At 47.3% G+C, this 27,725-nt stretch overlaps 1 protein-coding gene across 2 annotated transcripts in view; it reads right to left on the minus strand.

Annotated features, from left to right (window-relative positions):
• Window positions 1-763: 763 nt before the first annotated feature.
• The window catches only part of ARHGAP25 (Rho GTPase activating protein 25), a 54,802-nt gene continuing 27,840 nt past the window's right edge, over window positions 764-27,725 (minus strand). The window contains exons 4-11 of one of the 2 annotated variants that reach the window (XM_006110791.5): window positions 25,280-25,399; window positions 18,574-18,781; window positions 15,746-15,878; window positions 11,572-11,645; window positions 9,400-9,521; window positions 8,396-8,598; window positions 5,801-6,399; window positions 764-4,735 (exon numbers count right to left, since the gene is read on the minus strand). In XM_006110791.5, the coding sequence (XP_006110853.2) occupies window positions 4,525-4,735; window positions 5,801-6,399; window positions 8,396-8,598; window positions 9,400-9,521; window positions 11,572-11,645; window positions 15,746-15,878; window positions 18,574-18,781; window positions 25,280-25,399 (1,670 nt within the window). In that variant the 3' untranslated portion in view covers window positions 764-4,524. The remainder of the gene's footprint in view (window positions 4,736-5,800; window positions 6,400-8,395; window positions 8,599-9,399; window positions 9,522-11,571; window positions 11,646-15,745; window positions 15,879-18,573; window positions 18,782-25,279; window positions 25,400-27,725) is intronic. The other variant, XM_006110792.5, reaches the window with a different exon arrangement.

Below are 27,725 nucleotides of genomic sequence, written 5' to 3' on the forward strand. Positions count from 1 at the left end.
GCCACAGGGGGAACCCCAAAGCCAAGCTGCTCAGTCCTACAAATCGAGACTTTGGCTTTCTGCCCTGGACCCTAGTGAGTCTAACACCAGCCAGGCCCGGCAGACCCCTTGAAACCTGCTCGCAGCCCCCAGTAGTCCCTGGACTCTGGCTGAGAACCACTGATTTACGTCACTGGAGACTCTGGCCTGTTCATCTAAGTCAAAGCACTACTGCAGGTGTGGCCAGTTTGAGCCAAAGACAGAGCCACAGTTTACCAATGTACATTGCCAAAGAGCTACAGTAATTTGTCAGCAGTCCCCATCAGGTGCCTCCGCTCCTGTCTCCAGTATCTTTTGCCCACCAATGGGCCCACCGATCAGTGCCTCCTCTTCCTTCCCCACGCCTCCTGCCCACTATATCAGCTTTTGCATGGCACTCAGTGGGGGAGGAAAGGAGCGAGGGTGCACTACGCTTGGAGGAGGAGGTGGAGCCAGGAGTTGAGCACTAGAAAGTTGGCACCTGCCGCTGCAGCCCCAGAGTCAGTGCCTGAGCAAGGAGCCACATATTAACTTCAGAAGAGCCACAGGTTGGCCGCCCCTGCACTACTGTGAGGGGATCCAAGCTAAGCTCCCAGGCTGGGGGTGGGCAGTAGAGGGTATAAGACACAACTCACACTTACTCCTTGCTCTGAGTGGCTGTGGATTGTCCCCAGTCTGATTCTCCTCCAGAGGGCAGGTGACTGTCATGTTTGCAGTAACAGCATTCAACACACTAGAGGCCCAGTTAGGAAAAATAATAACCGCTTTTAATTAAGAAGCTTAATTCAATTGTGCTCAACTCACACTGCATGAGCAGGGACATCTAGCTTATCCACAGCTTCCTCTGGCAGGTCACTGAGTGACAACCCAGCAGGCCAATAAAATGCAAGTAGAATCATCACATCATGGGACCAAGCTCATGCTGGCAGTGACCCAAGGCAGACTAATGTTATTTCCATCATGTAGGTTTTTGGAGGGCAGTGCAAAGGAGCATGTCAGATTTTCCATGAGCGCTAGCGATGGGTGACCCTGATGAAGTTTGAAGTTTGTTTAAACCCCATTAATGATTTGTTGGGGAGAGGGTTCCCCAAAATAGTTCAACTTTCTGCTCCCCGTACTTGAAACTCATATTTATGACAGGGATGTTTTATTTTAGAGAAATGCCATTGAGATTTCCAGCTGAAGACACTTGGGCTCATTGGTAGGGACAGAAGAGCCAGACAGCAGCTGGAGTGACGCAAATGGATACAGAGGAGACCTCAGTATTTTGCATTAGCGTTTTCTCAACTCCTCCCACTTCACACTCCCTCTCATACCATATTTCTGTGCTTTTTTTTTCATGGTCTCTCCCAGGCAGAACTTGAGACAAACTTTTGAGCCTATGAGCTCAGATCCATGCAGCGTTATTAAATATTCTATATACTGGGCACCCCGTCGAGTGCAACAGAGCGGCACCTTGTAATGCCCCACCTCATCTCTTTTCATGTCCATAAAGGCACTTTTGTACCGAGAGTAAGTTCTGTGGCCCGTGTTATGTAGGAGATCAAACAAGAGGACCACAGGGTCCTTTCTGGCCTTTTAATGTATAGGGCTATGTAAGCATCATTCCCATGAATAAAAAGTCCAGTGAAAGAACAGATTTTCTTGCAACCGTATTGGCTTGTTTCCTAAGCAGAAAGCAGCGTCCTGAGAGCTCCTAGCTAGGAGGTGCTGGGATGCTGGGAGGGACCCTCTGGTGGCTAGCCAAAAAAGAAGTAGTCAAAGCAACTGGCAGCCAAACCAATTCCACAGGGCCTTAGGGCTGAATCGTTCAGTCCTTAACTTGCTGTCAGTGAGCTCAGTGCCTGCAGAAGACATCCCTGAAGGTCTAGTTCTTGTTGCACCAGTGAAAATGAGAGATGGCTCCAGCCCTTGCAGTGCGTTTTCCCCACCCTAGCTTGCCGGCAGGGTAAAACCTAAAGTGAAACCATTTATAAGTTTGCAACTGTTAAGTTGCAGAGAAGTCTCTCAAGGGAAATGGTGCAGGCCTCACTGGCTAAACTAGGTCAGGTGCACTCTTTGTATTAAAGTTCCATTCAAGTACATCAAAGGTTGTTAAAGAGAGGAGAGCGATACATTGTTCTCCTTATTCATTTAGGATAGGACAAGAAGCAATGGACTTAAATTGCACCAAGGGAGGTTTAGGTTGGACATTAGGGAAACTTCCTAGCTGTGAAGGTGGTTAAGCACTGGAATAAATTGCCATAGGGTGTGTCTAGACTACCTAGTTTTGTCGACAAAAGTGGACTTTTGTCGACAAAACTATACCAGCGTCTACACACAGCAGTTTTGTCGATGCTGGTATACCTCATTTTACGAGGCATAACACCTTCTGTCGACAGAACTCTGTCGACAGAAGGTGTTATTGCCTGTAACATTGCGTCCAGACTACGGAGTTCTGTCGACAAAGCAGCTTGCTTTGTCGACAGAACTCAATGTGTCTGGACGCTCTTTGTCGACGGAAGTTTTGTCGACAGTATCTGTCGACAAAACTTCCGTCAACAAAACGCGGTAGTCTAGACATACCCTAAGAGGGTTAAGGAATTTCCATCATGGGAGGTTTTACAGACGGGTTAGACAAACAGCTATCAGGGATGGTCCAGATAATATTTGGTCCTTTCTCAGTGCAGGGAGCTGGACTAGATGACGTATCAAGATCCCTTCCAGGCTTAAATGTCTATGAGCTCAATAAATGGTTTATGCAGGGTTAATAAATAATGTTTTAAGATACCAGTAGCATGTGTTATGGATGGTCACAAGCACATCATTAGCCTGTTATGTTTATAGGACATGGTTATAAGCAATCTATTGGAGTCCTCAGCAATCTAAAATGATTGACTGACCATTTATTCAAACATCAGTTCTGGTTTAATAATCTCTTATGGGCTATTTATAAATGGAACCTTAATATAAAGTGTGACAGGTACAATATACTCTGGGGAATATATCCCACACTAGACTTCCAGGGGCAGGAGTGCATAAGATGATCTAGATGCTTCTCTCCATCGCTATGACAGCTATACTAAAATGTAGACTTTATTCTCAAAACGGTAATTTCACTCAGCCTAGGAGCAAAGGCTGGAGGGAAAGGATTTAACCTTAGGCTATGTCTACACTGCAGGCTTCTTGCACAAGAATGGTCGTTCTTGGGCAAAAACTTGCGGAGCATCTACACTGCACACATGTTCTTGTGTAAGTACATTTACAGTAAGGCATCAGAACAGAGGGCTTCTTGCACAAGAGTTATTCCGCTCCCCAGGAAGAATAAGCCCTCTTGTGCAAAAGCTCTTGTGCAAGAAGGCAGTGTGGACGGGCAACAGGGATTTCTCGCACAAGAGAGCATCTGCACTGCCATGGACGCTCTTGTGCAAAAGCACATGGCAGTGTGGATGCGCTCTTGTGCAAGATTTTTTGCGCAGAAGTTCTTGCGCAAACCAGTTCTTGCGCAAGAAGCCTGCAGTGTAGACGTAGCCATTGGCTGCGTCTAGACTGGCATGATTTTGTGCAAATACTTTTAACAGAAAAGTTTTTCCGTTAAAAGTATTTGTGCAAGAGAGTGTCTATACTGGCATGTGCCTTTGCGCAAAAGATTTGCTTTTGCGCAAAAGCATCCATGCTAGTGTAGCTCTCTTGCGCAAGAAAGCTCCGATGGCCATTTTAGCCATCGAGCTTTCTTGCACAAGAAATTAATGTTGCTGTCTACACTGGCCCTCTGTCTACACTGGCGCAAGAATACTTTCACAAGAGGGCTTATTCCTGAGCAGGAGCGTCAGAGTATTTGCGCAAGAACCACTGATTTTGTACAGTACCAAGTCAGTGTTCTTGCGCAAATACTCGCAGCCAATGTAGACAGGCGGCAAGATTTTGCACAAAAGCAGCCACTTTTGCACAAAATCATGGCAGTCTAGATGCAGCCTTAGAGTGCAGTACAATGGCCAGCCAATAGCCTATGTCATGATAAGGCTCTTCCAGTTTTTCAATGTTACTTTTGGTCCTCTCTGAGAAACTGAAAAATCACCAATCCTTTCTCCCACAGGTGTTATCACCCTCCAGGCCAGAGAACTACTGTGGGACAGAGATTCCTTCAGAACGTCTCTGAATTGATATGTGGAACTCCCTGCCACATGGTATTATTCAGTCCAAGTGTTTAGCAGAATTCCGAAAAGTATTGACCATTTACACAGATAACAGATAAAAAGAAAAAAAGAAAAGAGAGTTTTGAAAAGGAAGTTAACCCTCCCGCTTCAGGGCACAATCCAACATCTCCTACTGGCAGTCAGGAAGGAACTTTCCCACGAGGATGATTAGCCTGTAGAGCTCCTGGCGGTTTCCACCGAAGCTGCTAGTGCTGGTCATTCATAGCAACAGAATGCTGGACACGAGAGAGACCCCTCATTCAATCCAGTCTGGCAATTTTTATCTTTGTCCCAGCTGTGCCCCCTGTGTGTGCACATCAGGGTCCTTCTCTTATTTTCTTTTGTCCCTGGGATCACTCCTGGATTTAACTAAGTCCTGGACCTCCTTCTCCAGCACCTTGTTCCTCTTCTCGACATCCTCCCGCGCACGCTCCACGTTCTGAAGCTTCAGTTCCAGCTCCACAAACTTCTTCTTCTCTTTCTCAATCTCCTCATTCAGCCGCACCACTTTGGCCCAGACTTCGTAGTTCTCCTTGTGGAGGCTGCAGTGAGAAGGACAAGGGGATAGGAAGGTCATCGTGTGGCTGTGTTATTGTGCAATACATCACTTGATGCTGATGCCCTGAATTTGCATATCCTCTTTCGAAAATAGAGCGTACTCTAGACATAGCCATGATGATTGACTGACGATTAGGCCATGCTGCCCTGAAGGACTTAGGCTGTGGCATTCCATATGTGAGGGCGGGACCATGGGAAGTACAAATACCCCCTCCCCACTCCAAGTGGGGATGGAGCACAGATAATATTATGCCAGATTGTGTCTATTGGCTACAGTTCTGTACTGGAGGTGGGACAGAGCTCCAGTGATCTAGAAGGAGCTTTGCAGCACTATAGAAGGGTTTAAATAGTGGTCTTCAACCTTTTTTCATTTGCAGAGCCCTTTCGAAATTTCCAAAGGAAGTGCTTTGGAAATCTCTTGTCATTATATATAGCTGAATTCTGTTCGGTCAGTTTTATGGACCCTTTAGACATAGGCCATGTCTACACTACCAGAGAAGGTCAACCTAAGATTTTCAACTCCAGCTATGAGAACAGTGTATCTGTAATCCATGTACCTTAAATCAAATTTTTCCAGTGGCCCCACTGCAGGAGGTCAATGGGAGAAACTCTCCCTTACTAAGTTACTCCTCATGACCAGGAGGAGTACCAGGGTCCATTGGTGCCATCAGCGGTCCATTTAGCAGGTCCTCACCAGACCTGTTAAATCAAACCCTCGGAGATCAATCTCCAGAGCACTGATCTTGGGGTAAGTGAAGACAAGCCCATAGCTGTGGACCCTGGACCACAGGTTGAAAGCCAGTGGCCTAGAATGCATTCTCTCTCATAGGCAGCAGCGGGAATGCATGGAGCTGTGAGTGTGGGGTGTCTCTGAGTTGTTAGAAGGGTATGCAGTCATGTTTGGTCCTTACACCATGGGCAGAAGGGAAGGGAGGGGCAAAGATACATGCACCCTCCTCTGTTCCTGCAAGTTTGCAGCTGGCCAGGTATTTTTGCAATGAAATATTTTTGGCTAGAAAATGCCAACACAGCTGCAACAACACTCTTACCTTTTCATTTGCTCTTCATAGTCCTTTTTCTGCATCTCCATTTCTTTTTTCAGCTCCAGGATCATCTTTTGAAGGGACTCCTGGTTCTCCTGACCAGAGCCACAGTCCTCGGCATCGTGGTTTGGACCCACTAGTTCCTTTGGCACCAGGCTTGGGCTTTGGCTTGCTAACAAATCTTTCTTGGAGTTGCAGCTTGCCGTCCTGAGAGGCCTAGTGCAAGTGTTCTCCCTGCCCTCAGCTTGGCAGGTAGGGACATTGTCATAGGTCGAAGTCCGGTGAAGGTCGAGCAGCTTACAAAGATCCTGAGACAATGTTCTTTTGTGTCCATCAGTTGGGAAGGTAGGTGAAACCTGACTTCCTGAAGATGTCCAAAAGTCATTGCAGAATATGTCATTTTTATCACTGTTGGCTTTCTCTCCCTGCGAGGAATCAGTTAGGAAAGATTTCCTGTTGGGAAGAGTCTGAGTTCTTTTCCTGGACTGTGTTTTCCACATTCCCAATGCATCTTTGGGTTGATTTGTGTCATTATCTTCAACCAGAGCACCCAGCTGGGCTGCTGCTCCAGAGGACGTGGGGCTGCTGGCATCTAGGTCGTCTCTCTGAAAATAGAGCCAAGGACATTCGAAAGTAATTTCATTTTCACTCATACACAGTGTGGATGAACACTGGGGACAAAAAACACATTTTATATTAAAGTTCACAAAGCACTCGTTAATAAATGATGAGTGGCCTGGTAAAATGAATGGCAAAAAATAATGAGTAGAATCATAGAACACTAGAACTGGGAGGGACTTTGAGAGGTCATCAAGTCCAGTCCCCTGCCCTCATGGCAGAACCAAACATATTCTAGACCATCCCTGGTAGATGTCTATCTAACCTGCTCTTAAATATCTCCAGAGATGGAGATTCCATACCCTCCCTAGGCAACTTATTCCAGTGTTTCACCACCCTGACAGTTAGGAACTTTTTCCTAATGTCCAACCTAAACCCCCCTTGCTGCAGTTTAAGCCCATTGCTTCTTGTCCTATCTTCAGAGGCCAAGGAGAACAATTTTTCTCCCTCCTCCTTGTGACACCCTTTCAGATACTGGAAAACCGCTATCATGTCCCCTCTCAGTCTTCTCCTTTCCAAACTACACAAGCCCCATTCTTTCAGTCTCATATTCTCTAGACCTTTAATCATTCTTGTTGCTCGTCTCTGGACCTTCTCCAATTTCTCCACATCTTTCTTGAAATGTGGTGCCCAGAATTGGACACAATACTCCAACTGGGGCCTAATCAGCACAGAGCAGAGCGGAAGAATGACTTCTCGTGTCTTGCTCGTAACACACCTGTTAATGCATCTCAGAGTCATGTTTGCTCTTTTTGCAACAGTGTGAGTAGACCTAGTAAAGGAAAATTCTGTCAAAACTTTTTCTCGGGAAAACTGAATTTTCAACTAATTTAATATTTCTGTGGAAAGTATCTTCTTTGTGGGGGAAATTTTGACTGCTTGGTAAAAAAAAAGTTTTGAGGTTTCAACCAAAACTCAAAAATAAAATTGTCTGAAAATTTAACTCTTTATTTTTCACTGGAAACTTTTTGGTTTTAAGATTTCCAAATAAAAATGTAAATTTTCATTGAAAAGAAACCTGTTTTCCCACCAGATGTTGTTATAATCATTTTACAGGGACAAACAGTATTTTCTCTAAGCACATCTGTATGACAGGATTATAGATGGTTATTAGTAATCTCTTGACCTGTAGATGACCCATTTATTGAAATGCCCACTAATCATTTACTTACCATGTATTGACTAGTTATCATTTGTACCTTAATACAAAGAGTGATCAGAAATTCATCTATGAAAAATGTCGTCCCTTGTATTATTAACAATACAGATGTTGCATGAAACAACCCTGCTGGGATACATGAGTTTCATGAACATTTTTGAGTTGTCAGCCTTTCACATTTTGATGGCAAAGAAAACCAGAGGAAAAAAATCCAGATTAATTCTCCCCCCTGTTACCTTGTTTTAAAACACACAGCTCTAGATGGATAAAATATTTCAAATGTTTTGAAATGTATCAAGTATTTGTCATCAGAATCTGAATTAAAAAATGGTGATAGAGATGTAGCCGTGTTAGTCTGGTGTAGCTGAAACAAAATACAGGACTATGTAGCAGTGAGGAAGATCTGAGGAAGTGGGTCTGGCCCATGAAAGCTCATCATCTAATAAACCATCTTGTTAGTCTTTAAAGTGCTACATAGTCCTGTATTTTGAATTAAAAAATGGGGGTAATGTGGTAATTTTCTTGATTTTTTTCTTTCCCTCTCTTTTTTAACCAGCACTACTTAGTAAATCTTTCCAATCCATGGAGGCAGCGTTCTTAGTGGCTAGAGCGCTGGACTGTGACTCAGAAACCTGGGTCTTTCCGTGGCCACTGTTCTACTTTAGGAGCTTTGGCAAGTCACTTCACCTACCGGTCCCATAATTTCCCCACCTAAGCAATAGGAATAGTAATGCTGACCTCCTTCATAAAGCAATTTGAGATCCCATGGTTGATACATGCTCAATAAGAGCTTGGAATTATTATCTCACAAGCTTGATTCTTACCGTTTGGCCTTGGGTTAAAATGTTTGCCTTAGACGCTGGCGGTTCTTCTGCAGCATCCCAGCCCACAGAACTGCGGGGCACTTGGATTTTCTTGGAATTGCTCCTTTGGGAGGGTGGCGAAGAGCTCTCATCTTTTGAGATAGGGAAGAGCTTGGCATGGTCACTTATCATCACTGTCATCACTCTCTGGATCTGGGGAGTGCCTGCAATAGAAAAGAGCTGCATCTTTCAGCACCAAGGGAGAACTCCCTGAGCCATCAAGCTAGGAATGCAGTCAGCTGAACCAGCCGAAGAAACAGTCTGCTTCTATGGCTCAGTAACATGAAAAATGCACCACGGTTAATCAAATACCAGGCGCAAGGGAATAAGACATGTGGGAAGAAATGCAAACCATTCTTTTAAATCAGGCACACAACCCTAAATACTTTCCTTCCTGGCATTCACTGCACATTCTTCAAAGCAGAGCAGAATTTGGGGTTTGTGTGAAAGTTTTCTCTGTAGAAATAGTGGGACTTAAGCAACTCACAGGCCTCACCATCAGTGGTCACATTCACCATTTGGTAGCTCTGTGAAGTGAGCAAATCTTACACACCTGACACATTTCCTTAATTAGTTTTGAAGCATTTGCCCTTTGACCACAAAGTTCGGTGGAGAGGTCAAAAATCTACCAATTACCTTGAATGGCTATTTTCTGGAGTTCCACATGGGGCTGCAAAGGTATGAAAGAATTTCACACCTTTCTGAGGCCCAGCATGTTGCGTATCCACCCTTGTATAGATGGGATGCACAATACAAGGGTGAGGCATTATTATTTCAGACACATGCGTTGCCTGATTGACCTGCCATGCTTCAGGCAGAATGTTTTCTATCCAGGTAAAATGGTGTTGTGGCTTCTATACTGTGCCAGACTTAGGAAGCTCATTGTTTTAATCCTTTGGATACAGTAATCATTCAAATAGTGCTTGGGTTGCCTAAGTCAATGGTGTTACAGGCTTCCACTGTACCTCTCATTATAGCTGCAGGGTCTTCTATCTTTGGCCTGATGAGATTCACTCCAATCACTGTTGCCAGGTTATCCACACTCATCTTGTTAATGCTGGAATTCAGCTGTATTTCATGTAGGAACCTGCCAGAATCCAAGAGCCAACGTTCCATGTTGGAAAACAAACAGTCGGAAGATAAATCTTTTAAAAGATTTTATAAACCCCAAACAATCCATCCAGCACTTGCTTCAGGCCCCAGGGACAAAATCATAGATACAGACCCCTTATTATTACAAAGCAGGCTGAGCCTTTGTCTTTTTGGCATCTCTACAGAAGCCAAATTTGTCAAGTGGTAAAATAATTGCATCCCCCCCCAAAGCAAAAAGAAACAAAGATTGGTTCAATCCTTAATGATATTGCCAAAGAAAAATGAGACACCAAACAGGGGTGGGGTGGGGCGAAACTAAACAGTTTCACCATGCAAGGGTTTGGCTACATACAGTCCTTGATTCTAACTCTGCTGGGTTCAATGCACTACACATAGAATTGCACATGCAAGGCATAGTTAATCTCACTGAGGTCATTAAATTCATGGGTTTTAAGATCAGGAAGGGGAATTCTGATCATCAATTCGTGGCTCATCTATTCTGACCTCCCTGAACAGTGGCCAGAGAATTTCATCCACAAATTACTGCACCCAGCATAAAATTACATCTCTGTTCACTGGGGCTAAATTTAACCCACAGTTTCCCTCTCAGTTCTGGGCCAAGCAAAATGTGTTAGAACCCCTGAATATGTAATAGATATCTCATTAAAACCAATTGAAACCATGTTTTTTTATGACAATTTATAAATGAGCTCACATTTACAGAAAGCACAAAAAAGGTTTGTGGGTGTCTAGCCACAAAATCTAGACACATGTGACAAACCACCCCATGTCTGGAAGAGTTCAGATCTGAGAGTCTGGTTCAGGTCTTTGTAAAGACAATGAGATTCAGGTTCACATTTCAGACCAGGAGGTTGGGGAGAGCCCACCTTGGGGCACCTGAGCTGAGTTGCACATTTGGAAAGAAAAAGCCCAAAGCGGGCGAGCTTTGCATGATTTGGAATTTACTGGGATACCATTTTGCTCAGATCTGGCAAAATGAAACCTGTGTAGGGGACTCAAAAGAATTCAGTCCCTGAAGGTTTTAAAGGGGACCTGATTGGAGTGTAAGTAGGGTGGCCATCAAGGTACCTCAAGAATAGAGGACAGTTGCATTAAGTGCATATGGAGCCCAGGGCAGAGGGATGTGGGGGGTTTAGGAATCAGGGCTATAGGAGTGAGTAGGGGAGAAAAAGGCACCATTTTGGGATAGTGGGGGGCTCAGCCGCACATATAATGTCGCTGCTGCTCTTCTTCTTTCTCTGACTCTCAGGGAGTGAGGGGAAAGTTCACAGCCAGCTGCATCTTCCTCTGCAGCCAGGAGCAAGAGGAAGGCTCAAGCTGAGCTCCCTGATGGTTGGGGAAGAGGAAGAAGACCTGGCATGTGCAGCTGCAGCCCCTTGCTGTCCCAAAAGGGTGCCAGGGAAGGGGCTGGGGGCAGCCTCAGACCAGGGAGCAGCGCACCCCCACCCCCCGCCCCACCTCGTCCCTTTCACCTGCCTGGCCTCTTGTTGCTTAGCAAGGCAGACTACAGGAAAGCTCCAGGAGCCCAGCCTGGCTGGGAGCAGCTGCAGCCAAGCGTCCAGCCAGCCAGCTGCTTCTTGCCAGAGCACCACACCGGGCACATCAGCTCCTTTCACCTCCGCTCTCAAGAGAGAAATGGAGGCTGGAAAGGTGTCCTGTTTCATCTCAACAGAGGCAAGAGGACTGAGTAGCAAAAAAAAAAAGAGGACAAACGGCCACCCTAAGCGTAAGGCAGCCTCATGTTTGCCTTCTGCAAGTGTCAGTTTCACCCGTAGGCTATGTCTACACTACTAACTTATTTCGAAATAATGACTCCTGAAATAACTATTTTGAAATAAGTTTATTCCTCTTCACAAGCAGGAGTTATTATTTTGAAATAACGGGCTTGGTCGTGTGGACGCTCGCCTTGTTATTTCAAAATAACTCATCGGTGTAGACATGCCCTTAGAGACTAAGGTTCTACCTCCTCAAGATCCCCAGATCTGGGCCTAAGTTTTCCCACGCCATGATGAAAGGGCACATACCTGCAGATGTAACTGAGAAGGTTGTAATTGACTCGGGGAAGCAGGGACAGCTGCTTCACTAGCTCCTGCTGACCCTAAACAGAATTTTAAAATTGCTTTGTAAAGGCTCATCAAAACCATATCTCAACTCCAAAGCATCTGTGAATTTGCCCCATTTCTCCAGTCCTCTCCTGGTGCGGTATCTCCTCTCAGTGCTTGCTCACCTTTGGAATGGAATCCACATGCTGAGTTTCTTTAGCAGTCCCAGTACATAACATGGCCAAGATTTTCTTGGCTGCTGAATCATCATTCGGGACCTATTTTCACCTCCCATTCAAGCAGCAAGATTAGTGGCTAGATATCCAGAAGTACTCCACTCTGGTGCGGGCTGAGCTCTTTTCAGAATCTGATCTCATGTTCTTATATTTACGGTGTCAAATTTTTTATCACATGGCATGTTGAATCCCAACATGAAACTACCTGCAGGAGCCATCCATCATGGAAAAGCAGCTGCCAATGAAGTGAACCACTGCTGCTCTTTGGGAGCACTCTACTGAGCAACAGAAGTACGCTACTCCTGTGTAGAACTGTTCCAAACACAGGGACTCGGATTCCCAGCCAGGAACCCTGGCCCTCTTGTGCTCGGCACTGTACAAACACAGAGCAAAAGGATGGGCTCTCCTCTTCCCCAACAAACTAAAAACTTCCATCAACAAATTGAAACTCAGGAAATGTCAATCTGCTTTTTTCTGACTAGCTCTAAAGACAGATTTTCACCACACACGCTGTCATAGTGTGACAGACAATACTAATTATGCTCATCCAATTCCTATGTCCCTGTCTGAGTGACTGAAATGTTAAAACCCAGAGACTCTCAGCTTCTTTTTATATAGATCAACCCTCGTCCTCCCCAGCTAGTGCCACACAATGGCTGGTTGGTTGGATTTGTGGCTTCTGTGAGAAAGCGAGAGTGAAAACATGTCCCCACAGTCATTCTGCTCTGTTCCTGGCATGAGCTCCTTGCTGCAGGGCCATCTGCTAGGAAAGTTCTGATCCCAGCCACTGCTCGTGTTTCCCCAAACCATTGATCCAGTCTGGTCTGTGCTTCTCTCAGCCTCGTCATTCGCCCCATCTCCTTTCTTGCTCACCCCATCGGCATGCAGGATGTTGCACTTCCTTCCTCTGATAATTTTTTGCACTTTTCATTTACTGCAGGGACACTCAACTAAAAAAGGAAATATGAGAGACTGGGCCACATTCACACACCCTGACTGCTACACCGTAGGGTAGGTAAGCCTACACGGCCAGACTGGGGAGCTAAGTTTACTTCTTTGAACAGCAGTTCAGACAGGAAGACACATAAGTCATGCACTAATCCCTCTAATGTGCGACTGAGCCCACATGCAAGCACTCTCCTACTGGAAGTGGCTACACTAGTGTGAGGTCTGAGGGGAGTCAAGACGTGAAGGGGAGAATGCAAATAGCATCTTTGCCTGCGGCACCAATACTAGCCAGGATTCCAGTGTATCTTGGCAGCTACTTTTGAAATTGTAAAGCAGCAAATTCATCCCTCATGTAACTCCAAGGCAGTCAGTGAAAGCCAAACCTCGCCGAATGGCACTAGAGGAGTTTGTAACGGACCCCTCCTCCCCCATGCTTGATTAAATTGTCTTGTGGATACAAATAGGCATTGCTCAAAGATGCTTTGGGACAAAATATCTCATGTAATCTATCAATCTTCATGTCATAATCTATACATGATCTATACATCTTATTTTGGTGTCTGTATCACTCCTCTATGTAAAGTTAGATATATGGTTTATGGTTTTCAGTATTCAAATGCAAGCCATCCAGGGTGTGTCCCTCAATGTCGGGGTGATTAGCTATAAACAGCCCCTTTTGTCCTTTAAGTCATAGCAGCAATTGGTTCTTGGAAGTCATGTGACCTCCCCAACTGGAAGGGTGGAATGTAGAAACAGAATTTCCTACCAAAGTGGAATCTATAAAACAATGGGAAGCTGGCTGTCCCTTTGTCTTTGGCTGGTGTGGCACACCAGAGGTAACTAAAGACCCCGGGGAAAAGGAGATTTCCCTAGTTTGGAGGCTTAGCTGGAACAAGAATAATTTTAGGGTGAATGTAATAATAATAATAATGGGCTACGTCTACACTGGCCCCTTTTCCGGAAGGGGCATGTAAATTTCACCAGTCGTCGTAGGGAAATCCGCGGGGGATTTAAATATCCCCCGCGGCATTTAAATAAAAATGTCCGCCGCTTTTTTCCGGCTTTTAAAAAAGCCGGAAAAGAGCGTCTAGACTGGCCCCGATCCTCTGGAAAAAGCGCCCTTTTCTGGAGGCTCTTATTCCTACTTTGAAAAGGCCCCGATCCTCCGGAAAAAAGCGGCGGACATTTTTATTTAAATGCCGCGGGGGATATTTAAATCCCCCGCGGATTTCCCTACGACGACTGGTGAAATTTACATGCCCCTTCCGGAAAAGGGGCCAGTGTAGACGTAGCCATGGAGATTGCCTATCTCTGAGAACTGGAAGGGACCTTGAAGTCATTGAGTCTAGTCTGCTGCCTTTGCAGCAGGACCAAGTACTATCCCTGACAATTTTTGCCCCAAACAGTCTCTGCAAGGATTGAATTTACAATCCTGGGTTTAGCAGCCTAATGCTCAAACCACTGAACTATCCCTCCCCCCGTTTGTAATAAGCTTGAGTGTATGTTAGAATTATCTAAACATTTTTTCTTATTTTACATTTGTAATCTACTATGCTTTGCCTGTTTTCACTTATAACCACTTAAATCTTACTGATTGTACTTAATACAATCACTTTTATTTACTATCAACCCTAGTGTAAATGTCACCTGGGGGAGCAGTCAGTGTGTACATCCTCCTTTCATTGTTAAAGGGGGCTAAAGAATTCCTTTGGGGATCTGATCCCATTTGGGGAGTGGTACCCATGGGCAGGGCTTGACAAATCCGCTTATCTACTCACCCGTGGTGAGTAAATTTCAGCCGGTCACCCCATTCACCGGCGGTTGGCGCATGCGCAGTGTGGGGCTGGTGAGTGGTTTTCACCGCAGTTTGTTGAGCTCTGCCTCTGAGTGCTGTGCCTGAAACTGCATTCGCCTCAGAACTAAAGTAATTCAGTGTCTGCATTGCTCTTTTTTGGGGGGAGGAGGAGGGTGGATCTCAGCTCTGTGCCTTGGCTGGGGGAGACCAGGTGAGCTGACCCAGCAGGACAGGGTGGTGAGAAGCCCCAGAGAGCAAGGAGGTGAGTGTCAGGGGCTTTGTCAGCCCTTCGGGAAGCAGCCCCAAAGGGTCTTCTGTGATCGCAGCCTGTTACAGTGTTATTATATTCACTACAGTTGTGATCTGAGGGCCAACCAAAAATATGGCACTATTGTGCAATGCACTGCACAAACACAGAGTAGGAGATAGACCCTGCCCCAAATTGTGTCTCTTCTTTTCTACCTACTGCCATACAAATCTATCTATCTATCTATCTATCTATCTATCTATCTATCTATCTATCTATCACATCCATCAACATTTGTATTTACGCACTGAATTGTAGATTCATGTAGCACTTCAATTCTTCGATTTCCGAGAAGTGTTTAAGGGGGGGGCATAGCCCCCTTCCCTCCTGCTTGAAGTGGTTTCCATTACATACTGGCTGTGTCTACACAGGCCAGTTTTTCTGGAAAATCAGCCGCTTTTCCGGAAAAACTTGCCAGCTGTCTACACTGGCCGCTTGAATTTCCACAAAAGCACTGACTTCCTACTGTCTGAAATCAGTGCTTTTTGTGGAAATACTATGCTGCTCCCGTTTGGGCAAAAATCCTGTTTGCGCAAAACTTTTGCGCAAAAGGGCCAGTGTAGACAGCTCAGATTTGTTTTGCGCAAAAAAGCCCCGATCACGAAAATGGCGATCGAGGCTTTTTTGTGCAAAAGCGCGTCTAGATTGGCCACGGATGCTTTTCCGCAAAAAGTGCTTTTGCAGAAAAGCGTCCGTGCCAATCTAGACGCTCTTTTCCGAAAATGCTTTTAATGGAAAACTTTTCCGTTAAAAGCATTTCCGGAAAATCGTGCCAGTCTTAGACGTAGCCTCCGGGTTTACAGTTTGGTTCAATGGCTTTCAGTATGCCCACTATACAAATTGTTCCAGCCCCTCTTTAGTCATTGGTACCTTCATTTCATCAGCATTCAGGAGCATTCCACACAGGAGAAAATCCTCATACTGCAACCAGGGCACAACCGGCTCGGGGAGTTCCCTCAGGTAGAGTTTGAACAAAGAAGCCACCGTATGTACATCGGTGTCACTGTAGAACAAAAGGTGAGATTGGAATCAAAGAGCGATTCAGATGCTGTGGGTGAGGGAACCATGGGTCAGTTTTGCTCATCTTTGTTGTGTGAATTTAGCATTTGGGAAACCTGCTTTGAGCAACCCTGGCCTCCCCCTCAGGAAAGTGGTGGGGCTACGAAGGGACTGAGGACACAAATCAAAACTGGATGAGCAGGCCACCAGCGGGGGACACCAGGAAGAGAGCCCAGGGAGCACCCACTGCTCTGAGACGAGACTAAAGGAGACAGAGGAAGGGAAGTGAACGTTTATCAGAGCTTCCTGCTCTACCACAGGGTTAGTGGTGTCCCATCATTCATAAGCAAGTAATGTTTTCCTGCATTGACTTAACAGGCAAATATTTTCTAGCACTCACATAGTTGGCAGGCCTTTTCCACTCAGAGCTTGCCTAGGTTTTGAAGGTTAACAGCAATTACTGAACATGGTCTGCTAGGACAGATGTTTGCAGCTTTGCCTACCATGTAGTTTATATTATGTCATAAAGGACACTGTCAAGATTAGCCTCTGTTTTGACTTACCTTGAAGTTGTTAAACTGTTAAAATCTACTGGCAAAAATCCACTAGGACATTTATTTTTTAAGTTGTTGGGATTTTTTTTAAAGCCTGCCACTCGATCACTGAAAAATTCTTTAAAATTCTTTAAAAGCCACCATTTTTGTAGACCCAACCGAAACAAAATATTGTTTCACCTGCCTGCTCTGCATCAGAATTTCTATCACAAGCACCATGCCATATATGGCAGAGGAGACAGTGGGGGGAAAAGATCTTCAAAGGAAGACTGAAGTTATCAAATTCTTACTGTTGTTTTTACATAAAAAGAGCCAATAACGGATCTTCCCCAGTCCAAGGCTATGTCTAGACTGCAGGCTTCTTTCTGAAGCCACTTCCTTGGGGATGGGATACCATGGGGGAGAGAGAGTGAGGAAGGGATGGGGCTTGTGGGCCAGTAACAGACACCCTCCTCCTCCCTGCCCACTGAGTGTCCTGGGCCGGATTGCACAATCATTCCAGCTGGAGCTGGCCCGCAGACCGGGCGTTTGAGACTCCGACCTTAGGGAGTCATTACGCCATTTATTCCAAATCCTGTAATGCAAAAGTGACATCACTGGGCACTGAAAAAACAATAGCCCATCCAAAGCATTGTTCTGCCAGAGGCTTTCCTTTCCTGCACACCCAGCACAGGTTGCAACAGGATCCGCACCGGATGTTGTAATGCAGAAACTCAGAAAGCAAGAACTGTTCAACTCCAGAAAGCAACAGCCAGGGAGGCCAGTTTTAAAACACAACAGACATGGGGGCTTTCAGATATCAGCTCAGCACAGGGATTATTATGGACTGTGGTTTACTTAACTGCCTTGCAGTGAACTTTCCTTTCTATATAAAGGAAAATAATAAAAAGGAAGGGTGATATTGTGGTTAATGTGGTGGACTAGGGCTCTAAAAATAGTGGTTCACTTCCCAACCCTACCCTATACACCTTGGGGAAATTAATCAAAACAAAACTTTCCGTGGTCTCTAATTTGAGGTCCCTCCATTTCTGGATGCTCACTTTAAGGCCTTATCTACACTTACCAGAAGATCTTCACTGCGGGAATCGATCTCCCGGGTATAGATTTAACAGGTCTAGGAAAGACCCACTAAATCAACTGCTGATCAAGCTCCCATTGCCCCTGGTACTCCAATCTGTGCTAGTAACTGGCTATTTCAGTAGATGGACCAAGAGCTGAATGGGGAATGAGGACTAAACTCTGGCCTCACAGTAGGTTCGCCAGGCAGGACGTAGGGTATGTCTACACTACCCTCCTAGTTCGAACTAGGAGAGTAATGTAGGCATACCGCACTTGCAAATGAAGCCCGGGATTTGAATTTCCCAGGCTTCATTTGCATAAGCGGGGAGCCGCCATTTTTAAAACCCCGCTGGTTCAAACCCCGTGCAGCGCGGCTACACGGGGCACGAACTAGGTAGTTCGAACTAGGCTTCCTAGTTCAAACTACCGTTACTCCTCATTTCACGAGGAGTAACGGTAGTTCGAACTAGGAAGCCTAGTTCGAACTACCTAGTTCGAGCCCCGTGTAGCCGCGCTGCACGGGGTTCGAACCAGCGGGGTTTTAAAAATGGCGGCTCCCCGCTTATGCAAATGAAGCCCGGGAAATTCAAATCCCGGGCTTCATTTGCAAGTGCGGTATGCCTACATTACCCCGCTAGTTCGAACTAGCGGGGTAGTGTAGACATACCCTGGGACATATTCTCAAGGCAGAGTTTGTGGGGAAGAGCTGCACTGCGTCTGTTTGCTGAGCATGTTCGGTAAGTAAAGAGGAAACTTCAATTTCAATCTGTCCAGCACCTTTCCCCTATAATCTTCCAAATCCTCTTCCTAAACTGTGAGTGATGTTGTCTGCCAGTGTTACCAGTTATCCCTCCATCCCTGCGGTCACAGTCCAGGCTTTGACTTTCTCTTCACCCCTATCTTCTTGGAATCCTCTGTTCTAATTGGAGGAATGACCTTCCTTGCACAATGGGCAGGGACTTGTCTGCTCCTCCACTGAAATCAACTGGGCCAGGGACTTCCACGAGCTCTCAGTTGCTAACAGGGAATAGATAGACCTGACCCTGAAGGTCTTAGTTGGGTGGAATCAGGAAATGCAAATGTTACCGGTCAAAAGATGGCCTTTCCCCAGCATCAAACGCATCCCGTAGGTGCTTCACCAGGTTGTCTTGGCCAGGAAGTCGGAAGATGCCCTCCTCATTCATGCCGTGCTCACGTATGAACTCTGCGCACTTCTCCATCAAGATGGGGACCGGGTGCTTTCCGAATTTCTGTTCATATGCCACCGTCTCGGCCAGGCGCTGGCCAAAGACCACTGGAGAACAGAAGGGTTTTGTGAATATAGGCTAGAGGTGGGCCCAGAGGCAGCCTGTGGGATTTATCCTAGTCCCCTGCAATACTGACAGTGCATGGAGCTACTTTCAAAACTGAACACAGGTTTGGTTGCTAGATGAAATATACAACCAGATCCTCAGCTCAATCTCCCCTGATGTTCATGAAGCAATGCCAATTTACACCAGTCGTTTACATCTGGCCTGCACAATCATAAAAACTTAGAAACTCCCCGACCAAACTGGAACTATGGTCCATCTAGCTTGGGATCAGTGGCCACTGCAAGATGCTTCAGGCAATTTACACCAAAGGTGTAAATGATGTTTTTGTGTAGCTCAGCTTATTCTCTATCTGCCTGCTTGTTGTAAACTTCTGCTGAAACTTCCTTAAAGGAAACCCCTACCCTGAGATAAGCTGAAAAATTCAGCTCAAAACTTCCCCAAAGTTCCCGATTTGAGGCCACTCTGCACATTTCTGTTTATAAGCTCTCTCAGCACTGCACAACAAACAGCTGGTAAAGTTAACATGCCATAGATAGGAAATCGGGGTACCCCAGACAGAAGTTTGCTTTGTTTTACAATATCCAGTGACAAACACTTTCTTACAAATATTCCTCCTGAATGTTTGATGGGAGACAGATCAGGAGAAAATTGAAGGGGATAATTCATAGAAGCTATTGATTAAATAACAGAAAATAAAACATCTTCAGTGGAATTAAATTAACCTGTATTAAGCCCTTTCCCTCAAATGGTGTTAATACTTTAAATTTTCAAAGTGCCATGCAAATGTTCACGTAATGGCCTTGTTTTAAGGAGGATTGTCTGTTTACAGATGATGAGTCTGAAATAGAGCCAACATAGGGACATAATAAAAATGCCGGGGGAGTCCAGGGAGAATATGAAAAATGCCAATAGGATTCCAGAAGTGCAGAGGGTTAGAAAATCTTCAGGGAATAGCAGATCTGCAACGGCTATGTCACATCACTGCCTGGCTCCTGACACACATGCAGGGTAGAAGTGCCTGGGAATCCAGAGCCAGATTCCATGGGTTACGTGGGGCCCTGTCTCTTAATTCCTCCACACACTCGGGGGGGGGGGAGGGGAGGAGGGCAGGGGGATTATGAGTTAAGAGCCAGTTTCAGAGGCACTGAGCATGAGCAGCTCCCAGCGGAGCCAACAGCTCAGCACTTCTACAAACCCGGCTTTTCCAGGTGGAGCAAACCTCTAATATCAAGTCAAATGCCAGAGCTGTAGCTCAGAGATCTTGGTTTCTGGTCCCCTCCTGGGTTCCTTAGCTCTCACTGCCTCCCTTGTAGTCAGAGCCATTGCTAATAAACAGAGATCTTAAAGCTAAGGTGGCAAAGGAATAACAGCCTCACCATTGCAGCTCCAGGGGGTTTGGGCAGGCAGCCTTTCCCTAGCCTGATCCCCATGTGTCCTCCGCCATCACTAAGCTACACAAGTGCTGCTTTTTTAAAGGATCAGTACCTTTCCTCCGGAGCAACGGCTTTTTCCTCCTGAACTCCCAGCAAAAAAGCAGCCCCAAGGCTGGAAGGCAGCCGCCCACATCCCAGCTCTTCATCCTCAGGGCTTTAGGCATGATGACAGCAGAGACGTTCCAGGCCCCAGTGGCTCCCGAATATTAACGGCAAAGGGCCCCACGGCCTCCTACTGGATTCTGCCCCATAACGTCTTTGCCTTCTGGTCTGAAGGCTGAAATAATCCCTGCGTGTCTCTGGCAGAGCAGCATTGTGCTCGTAACTTCTCCCATCTAGTACCACAAGACTTGTCAGCACCTGCCCTATGTGATTTTTTCATTGACACAAGACTCCCCTTTGCTTTTAAATAACACACATAAACATGTCACTGTGCTCGCTACAAGTAAATGGCTCCTTTTTCTTAGTTCATTATTATCTGCCATTCCATTTTCACCCAGGAGGATCATAAATATCAACCCTCTTCCAACACTGCTCTGTGTATCAGTCATTCCATTGACACAGAGACTTCCACTTAGCATGCCAGCCAGGCCAGAGCTACTGCCCTGGGCTCAGAGGCCTCCTAAAGGCTTGTTTCACTCTACTCTCCTCCTCCACTTTGTATCCTGGAGCAAATTAACAAACAGCTGTTGTGTCTGCATGAGTCACATGGGACATTTTTCAAGGAGGATGCAACCAAGCCATAGGGCATAGAGATGTACAAGACAGATCGTATCCAGACCGTAGCCTGCTGCTTGGGAACCCATTAACCCCACGTTAATGTGTAACATGGATCAACGTCACTGAAAAGTGGCCTGAATCCTCATTTACAATGAAGCCCCTTTACACCACTCTGGGGCTTGCATTTACATGGGCTTTAAGGCCACTTTACCCTGCCAGCACAATTCCTTGGTGTAAATGAGCGTCAAAGCTAGAGTCTTTCTTTGCAATCATGGGAGTTTTTAGGGGGGCTGGCTTTGGGGGGGACCTTGCTCAAATGACCCGTTTTGTACCACTGGCGGTACAGCAACTTTCAAGACAATCAGAGGGGGCTTCAGAGCACTTAGAAAAACTGGCTGTTAAACATTAACCTTAACTACAGCAGCCCTACTGCTTGGATAGAATAATGCTCTAATGCCATCCACTAACCTCAGATCTTTGCCTTGTATTGTTGTTGTTTGAATCACAATAGCACTGAAAGGCCCCGCCTGAAATCAGGGCTTTGTAGTGCTGTGGAGAGACTGCCCCTGCCCAAATTGCTTATGGTTTAAATAGGCAAGATGGACAATAGGACGGATGGGGAAACAGGAGAAGAGACTTGTGCAGGTCCATCAGAACCACACAGCTCTCCTGATTTCTAGTTCTGTGCTCTATCCACTGGTCCATGCTGCCCCAATCTCTCTCTCTCTCTCTTGCTCTCACGCTCTCATGTTCAGTTCACTCCTCTATAGAATACTACTAATTCTCTTGATTGCAGAGTATGTCAGTCCAGAAATCTGAGCCCACCACCGACAGTCCCTCTGTTGTGGAGCCTACCCCTCAGCTGTTACAATGTCTTTTGCAGAGAGTGTCAATAAAGTCATAAGATACTGAGCAAAATATTAACCTTTTTAAAAGTGCATATTTTATAAAGCATTGGAGTGGCCACACGCCACAATGATGGGGGCACTCCTGGAAATCCCTAAGACAGATGGATGCTCCCATCACTCTTGGTGTATCTACAACACTGACTCGTTTACATCATGCTGCCTTTCTAATTGGCTAGGCATCCCTCTTGGCACAGGCATAAAAAACTGGACATTGTGCTGGGCAGTGGGGAACCAGATGCTGTAACTCTTCCTGCACCCAGCAGGGGCTGGGGAGACAAACACGTTGCTCACGCTGCAAAGCCAAACCACATGACTCTGCTGTGAATGGGCCAGATGGCCATGGGAGAAAGGGATGCAGCATGGTCTAGAAGTTAGAGCAAGGGATTTCCTGGGGGCTATTCTTGGCTCTTCCACTGTCAGCTCTGGCTGGAAGTGGCTGTAGGTCTGGATGCCTGCTGATGTCCATGGGAGTCTTTCCAAAGGATACTGAGTTAGGTCCTTAATGCGCCACTTGTTTTTGGGATGCTATTTACTTAAAATGTAAGCGCTCTGGGGTAGGGTCAGTTTTTTGCTTGGGGGTCCTGGCTGGGGCTTCTCAGCATTTCCACAATACAAATGAATAATATATAAATAAACAGCACTCCACTCTTCCATGCGCCGTTACAGTGACAGGGCAGCTGTGCTGCAAGGTTTAATTAGCATATAAGAAGTGCTTTGAATTCCGTGGGTGACAGTTCCTATAGCACAGGGGTCTCCAGCCTTTTTAACCACAAGGTCACTTCTTCAATTTAAGTGCAATGTAAGATCTACCCCCAACCCAAACAGTCTTGCCCAGCTTCCTTCCCCCCTCTCTGGGGCCGTGCTCCTTCTCCAACGCCTGACCCTCCTCACTCCATCCCCCTTCCTCCTCCAATCTCATTCACTTACACCAGGCTGGGGTGGAGGTGCAGGCTCCAAGGGGTTTAGAGTGTGGTAGGTGCCTCGCCCCGGGCCACTCCTGAGCCCATCCCACCACCTCCAGTGGGTCCCTTATCCTGTGTTGGCTGCCTGGTCACTCCCAGGGTGGGCAGGGCTTGATCTCCTGAGGGGGTGAGACTCCAACCCACAGTCCTGCCCTCCTTAGGCAAGTGCTGTATATCCCTAGGCTGCATCTACACTGGCAAAATCTTGCCACCTGTCTACACTGGCCGCGAGTATTTGCACAAGAACACTGACGTTGTACTGTACAAAATCAGTGGTTCTTGTGCAAATACTCTGACGCTCCCGCTCAGGGATAAGCCCTCTTGTGCAAGTATTCCATTAAAAGTGTTCTTGCGCAAGAGGGCCAGTGTAGACAGACAAGTTAATTTCTTGTGCAAGAAAGCCTGATGGCTAAAATGGCCATCGGAGATTTCTCGCGCAAGAGAGCGTCTACACTGGGCATGGATGCTTTTGCACAAAAGCAAATCTTTTGTGCAAAGGCACATGCCAGTATAGAGACGCTCTCTTGCGCAAATACTTTTAACGGAAAAACTTTTCTGTTAAAAGTATTTGTGCAAAATAATGCCAGTGTAGATGCAGTTCTAGTCCACTCAAGGACCCACCCCACCTTCCATGACTTCAGAGGGTCCCTTGCCTGGTCACTCCCAGGGTGGGTGGTAGGCTACTAGGAGGGAACAAGACTCAAACCCACCATCCTGTACTCCCCAGCTGAATGCCCCAGCCCTTAAGCCATTCTAGAATCCACCCCACTGCCCTCTCTTAGCCTGCCTGCCTGCCTTCCTAATACAGGAGCCAGCTCCATCCCTGGGGCAGCTGGGGTTGGCTGCCCAGCTGCTGCCTGAGTGGGCAGAGGTGGGTGGGATCAAGTCCACCAGCCTGTGCTCCAGAGGCTGATGCCCCATCCCCAAGTTCACTGGGGATCCCACTCCACCTCCCTACCTTCAAGCTCACAGTGGGAGCGACCAGATGCAGGATAAGGGACCCTCTGAAGGTAAAGCAATAGGGTGGATTCTAGAGTGGACTAGGGGATAGGGCACTTGCCTAGAGAGGGTTGGGTCATGAGTTCATGTCCCAAGCACCTAGACAGCTACCCCAGGGATGGAGCAGCAGGGCCTGTCCTAGCCCCACACCACCCCTAAATGCAGCTGGCATGTAGAACAATGGCTCCATGTGCTGCCCCTCATTCACAAGCACCACCCTCCCCTGGCTACAAATCTCCATTGTTGATCAAGGGGAGCTGCAGGAGTGGCCCACAGGCAAGAACAGCATGTGGAGACCCCTTGCTTGGCCTCCCTCAGGGGCTGCAGGGAGCAGAGCTGGCTCTAGGCACCAGCAAATCAAGCATGTGCTTGGGGCAGCACATTTCTAGTGGTGGCATTTCCAGGTAAGTGCCTGGCCCTGCTGATTTTAAAGGGGCCACGAAAGCTTGGCTCTGGATGCTGGGAGTTGGCTGCTGAGTCCAGCCCTCTTCACTGGTGAGCAATGGCTCTGCTCCCCATGCCCCTCTGGCTCTGTGCTGTCCCTGCACCTGCACCCGCACCCCCCTGTGGGTCAGGAGTGAGGGGTGCTTGTCCATATGGAGGGGCAGGGAAAAGGCTGTTGTGATCCAGCAGGGGGTGAAAGGAGATGGGGAGTTTACTTGAAGTGCCTTTGCCTTTAGGGGGAAAAAAAATAATTAAAATTATATTTGCTATTTATAGGGCTAAAATGCTAAAATGCCGGGACGAAAACAAAACAAAACAAAATTGCAAAGTGCAAACATGTAAAAGACAACAAAAAAGTGGGGCGGGGGAGGGGCGCAAAACATAGTTTGCTTGGGGCGGCAAAAATCCTAGAGCTGGCCCTGGCAGGGACATGCCAGCCGCCTCTAGCAGCACAATTCACCACAGGGAGAATTACTCCAGACATGACTCAAACAATTAAATGTAAAGATAAAAGAGAAATGAAAGTTATGAAATGCACAGTCCAGTCAAAACCCAAAAATAACCCACTTTGCCAGCTGTAAAAGAAGGAACGACCCCCCCACCTATGTGTGTGTGTTTGTGAGTGACAGAGACACACACAGTGTGTGAGAGTGACAAGCACCCTCCATCCCCTTCTCTCTGTGAAGATAGTGTACAGAAGTGGGGGGAGGAAGGACACCCCGACATCAGCCCCCCTTCTTCTCCCTCCCACACCCTGCACAGCAAGCAGGATGCTCCCAAAGGGCAGCTCCAAGGCAGAGGGCAGGCGCAGCATGACAGCAGGTGGAGGGGCAACTGAAGTGCCAGCACTTGAGAGCTTCCCGGCCAAACCCGTCATGATCCCCTGTCGGAGGCTCTAAGATCTACTGGTGGATCCTGAGTTACTGGTTGGTGACCACTGCTATAGAAGCACAAGATGTTCGTGAAAAGCCCCCACCCCACCTCACCCCAATTCTATTGCAGCTGCCCTTTACCTCCTGACGGAGATCCCACCACTCTTCGGATAGATTTAACCCACTCATCCATCTCAGACTGGGAGTTGGCCATCAGTACATAGGAGTCTTGTCCTGTCCGATTCTGGTCTCCCGAGACCCCTGGGAAAATAATTACTTGTAAAGGCAGTTGGGAGTGGAACAAAGATGTGTGCCCTTATTCATTTCTTAGCTAAATGCTATGGGCCCCAAAACCCTTTATCCTCTATGGCAGTGTTTCCCTATTTTATTTGGCCGAGGAACCCTTTTCAGCTTTTCAGAATTTCAAGGAACCCCTAGGTTTTTCAACAAAAAAAGGGGGGGGGGAATCCCCACCAATGCATGAAAACCACATTCCTTCTCCAAGACCCTTCCACCCCCCTTCCTTGAGGCCTCATTCACTCTGGGTCTGTCTACACTACAGCGCTAATTCAAACTAACTTAATTCGAATTAGTTCATTCGAACTAAGCTAATTCGAATTAGCGCAGCTAGACTTAAAAACTAGTTCGAATTAGCATTTTGCTCATTCGAACTAGCATGTCCACACTGAGTGGACCCTGAACAGAAGTTAAGGATGGCCAGAAGCAGTGCCGGCAGGGCATCAGATGAGGACTTAGAGCGTGGAGCTGCTGTCTCAGGCTAGCCGAGGGCTGCGCTTAAAGGGACCCGACCCCAACCCCGGACAGACAGTTCTCAGGGTTCCCCGCTTGCAAATCAGTCCTGGCTTGGAGTGCCGTGAGTGCCCACTCGCGGCACATCACAGCACTCGGCCATCAGCCCGGCTGCACTTGCCACAGGCTGCCATCCGGGAGGAGGGGACAATCGGGGGGCTGCAGGAGAGCTTCCACCCCCAGAAGCCCGCAGAGCCAGCCCAGTCCTCCCCATCGGGGGCTCGTACCCCATTCCTCCCTCACCTCCTTCCACTTACCCTTCCCTAGCCCCCCTTCCTGATGTACAAAATAAAGAAAACGTGTGTTCAAAAATAGAATCTTTCTTTATTGAACAAAACTGGGGGAGACTGGGAAAAAGAGGTGGGAGAGGGGAAGAGAGAGGCTGGGAGAGGGGAGGGCAACTAAAATGATCAAGGGTTTGGAACAGGTCCCATGTGAAGAGAGGCTAAAGAGACTGGGACTTCTCAGCTTAGAAAAGAGGAGACGGAGGGGGGATATGATAGAGGTCTATAAGATCATGAGTGGGGTGGAGATGGTGCATAAAGAAAAGTTCTCCATTAGTTCCCATAATAGAAGGACTAGAGGACACCCAAGGAAAGGAATGGGTAGCAGGCTTCAAACTAGTAACAGAAAGCTGTTCTTCACAAAGCAAAGAGTCAACCTGTTGAATTCCTTGCTGCAGGAGGCTCTGAAGGCTACAACTAGAACAGAGTTTAAAGGGAAGTGAGATAAAGTCATGGAGGTTGGGTCCATGGAGTGGTATTAGCCAGGGGGTAGGAGTGGTGTCCCTGCCCAAGGTTTGTGGAAGGCTGGAGAGGGATGGCACGAGACAAATGGCTTGGTCACTGTCTTTGGTCCATCCCCTCCAGGGTACCTAGGGTTGGCTGCTGTCGGCAGACAGGCTACTGGACTAGATGGACCTTTGGTCTGACACAGTACGGCCATTCTAAGCTCAGGGCTCAGGGTCGGGGGTATCAGTGGACCACCCTGATTTTCATGCACACCTGCTCCTGGGTGGCCAGGCTGGCAGCTCTCCTGCCCAAGACGGCCACTTTCCTGTGCCTAGTGCGGAGTTCGTGGACGAGGTCCACGATGTCTGCACTAGACCAGGCGGGCACCCGCCTCTTGCGGTCCTGGCCAGGCTCCCGAGAGCCGCCAGCCTGGTCCCGGGAAGAAGCGGAGGGCTGGGGGGCATTGGGTGGCTGGCTCATGGCGTGCCAGGTGCAGGGTCTGCTGGCTGGGTGCTGGCAGGCTTGGCCCTGGCACGGGCACCATAGCCAGCCCATGCCCCTTTAAGGGGTCCAGGGCCAGGAGGGGGGCATATGAGTTTCCCTGGTGTTGGCCAGAGTGGCCACCAGGGAAACCTGGGAAGGGCTAGCCTCCCACTAGTTCGAATTAAGGGGCTACACAGCCCTTAATTTGAACTAGTAAGTTCGAACTAGGCTTAGTCCTCGTGCAATGAGGTTTACCTAGTTCGAACTAAGCGCTCTGCTAGTTCTAATTAAGTTCGAACTAGCGGAGCGCTAATGTAGCGCCTATGAAAGTTAATTCGAACTAACGTCCGTTAGTTCGTATTAACTTTGTAGTGTAGACATACCCTCACTAGGTTGAGACAGGGGGTGTGGGGTGGGAATGAGGGATTTGGGTGTGGGAAGGGGTGAGACGTACAAGCTCTGGGAAGGAATCTGGATGCAGGCGAAGGGGCTGTTGGCTCAGGAAGGGGGCTCCAGGCTCGGGAGTGTTGGCCTCAGGTGGAAGGTTGGGGTGCTGAGCAAGC

The sequence above is a fragment of the Pelodiscus sinensis genome, chromosome 28 (assembly GCF_052426305.1).
Source record: "Pelodiscus sinensis isolate ZL-2025 chromosome 28, ASM5242630v1, whole genome shotgun sequence".
Taxonomy (NCBI): domain Eukaryota; kingdom Metazoa; phylum Chordata; order Testudines; family Trionychidae; genus Pelodiscus; species Pelodiscus sinensis.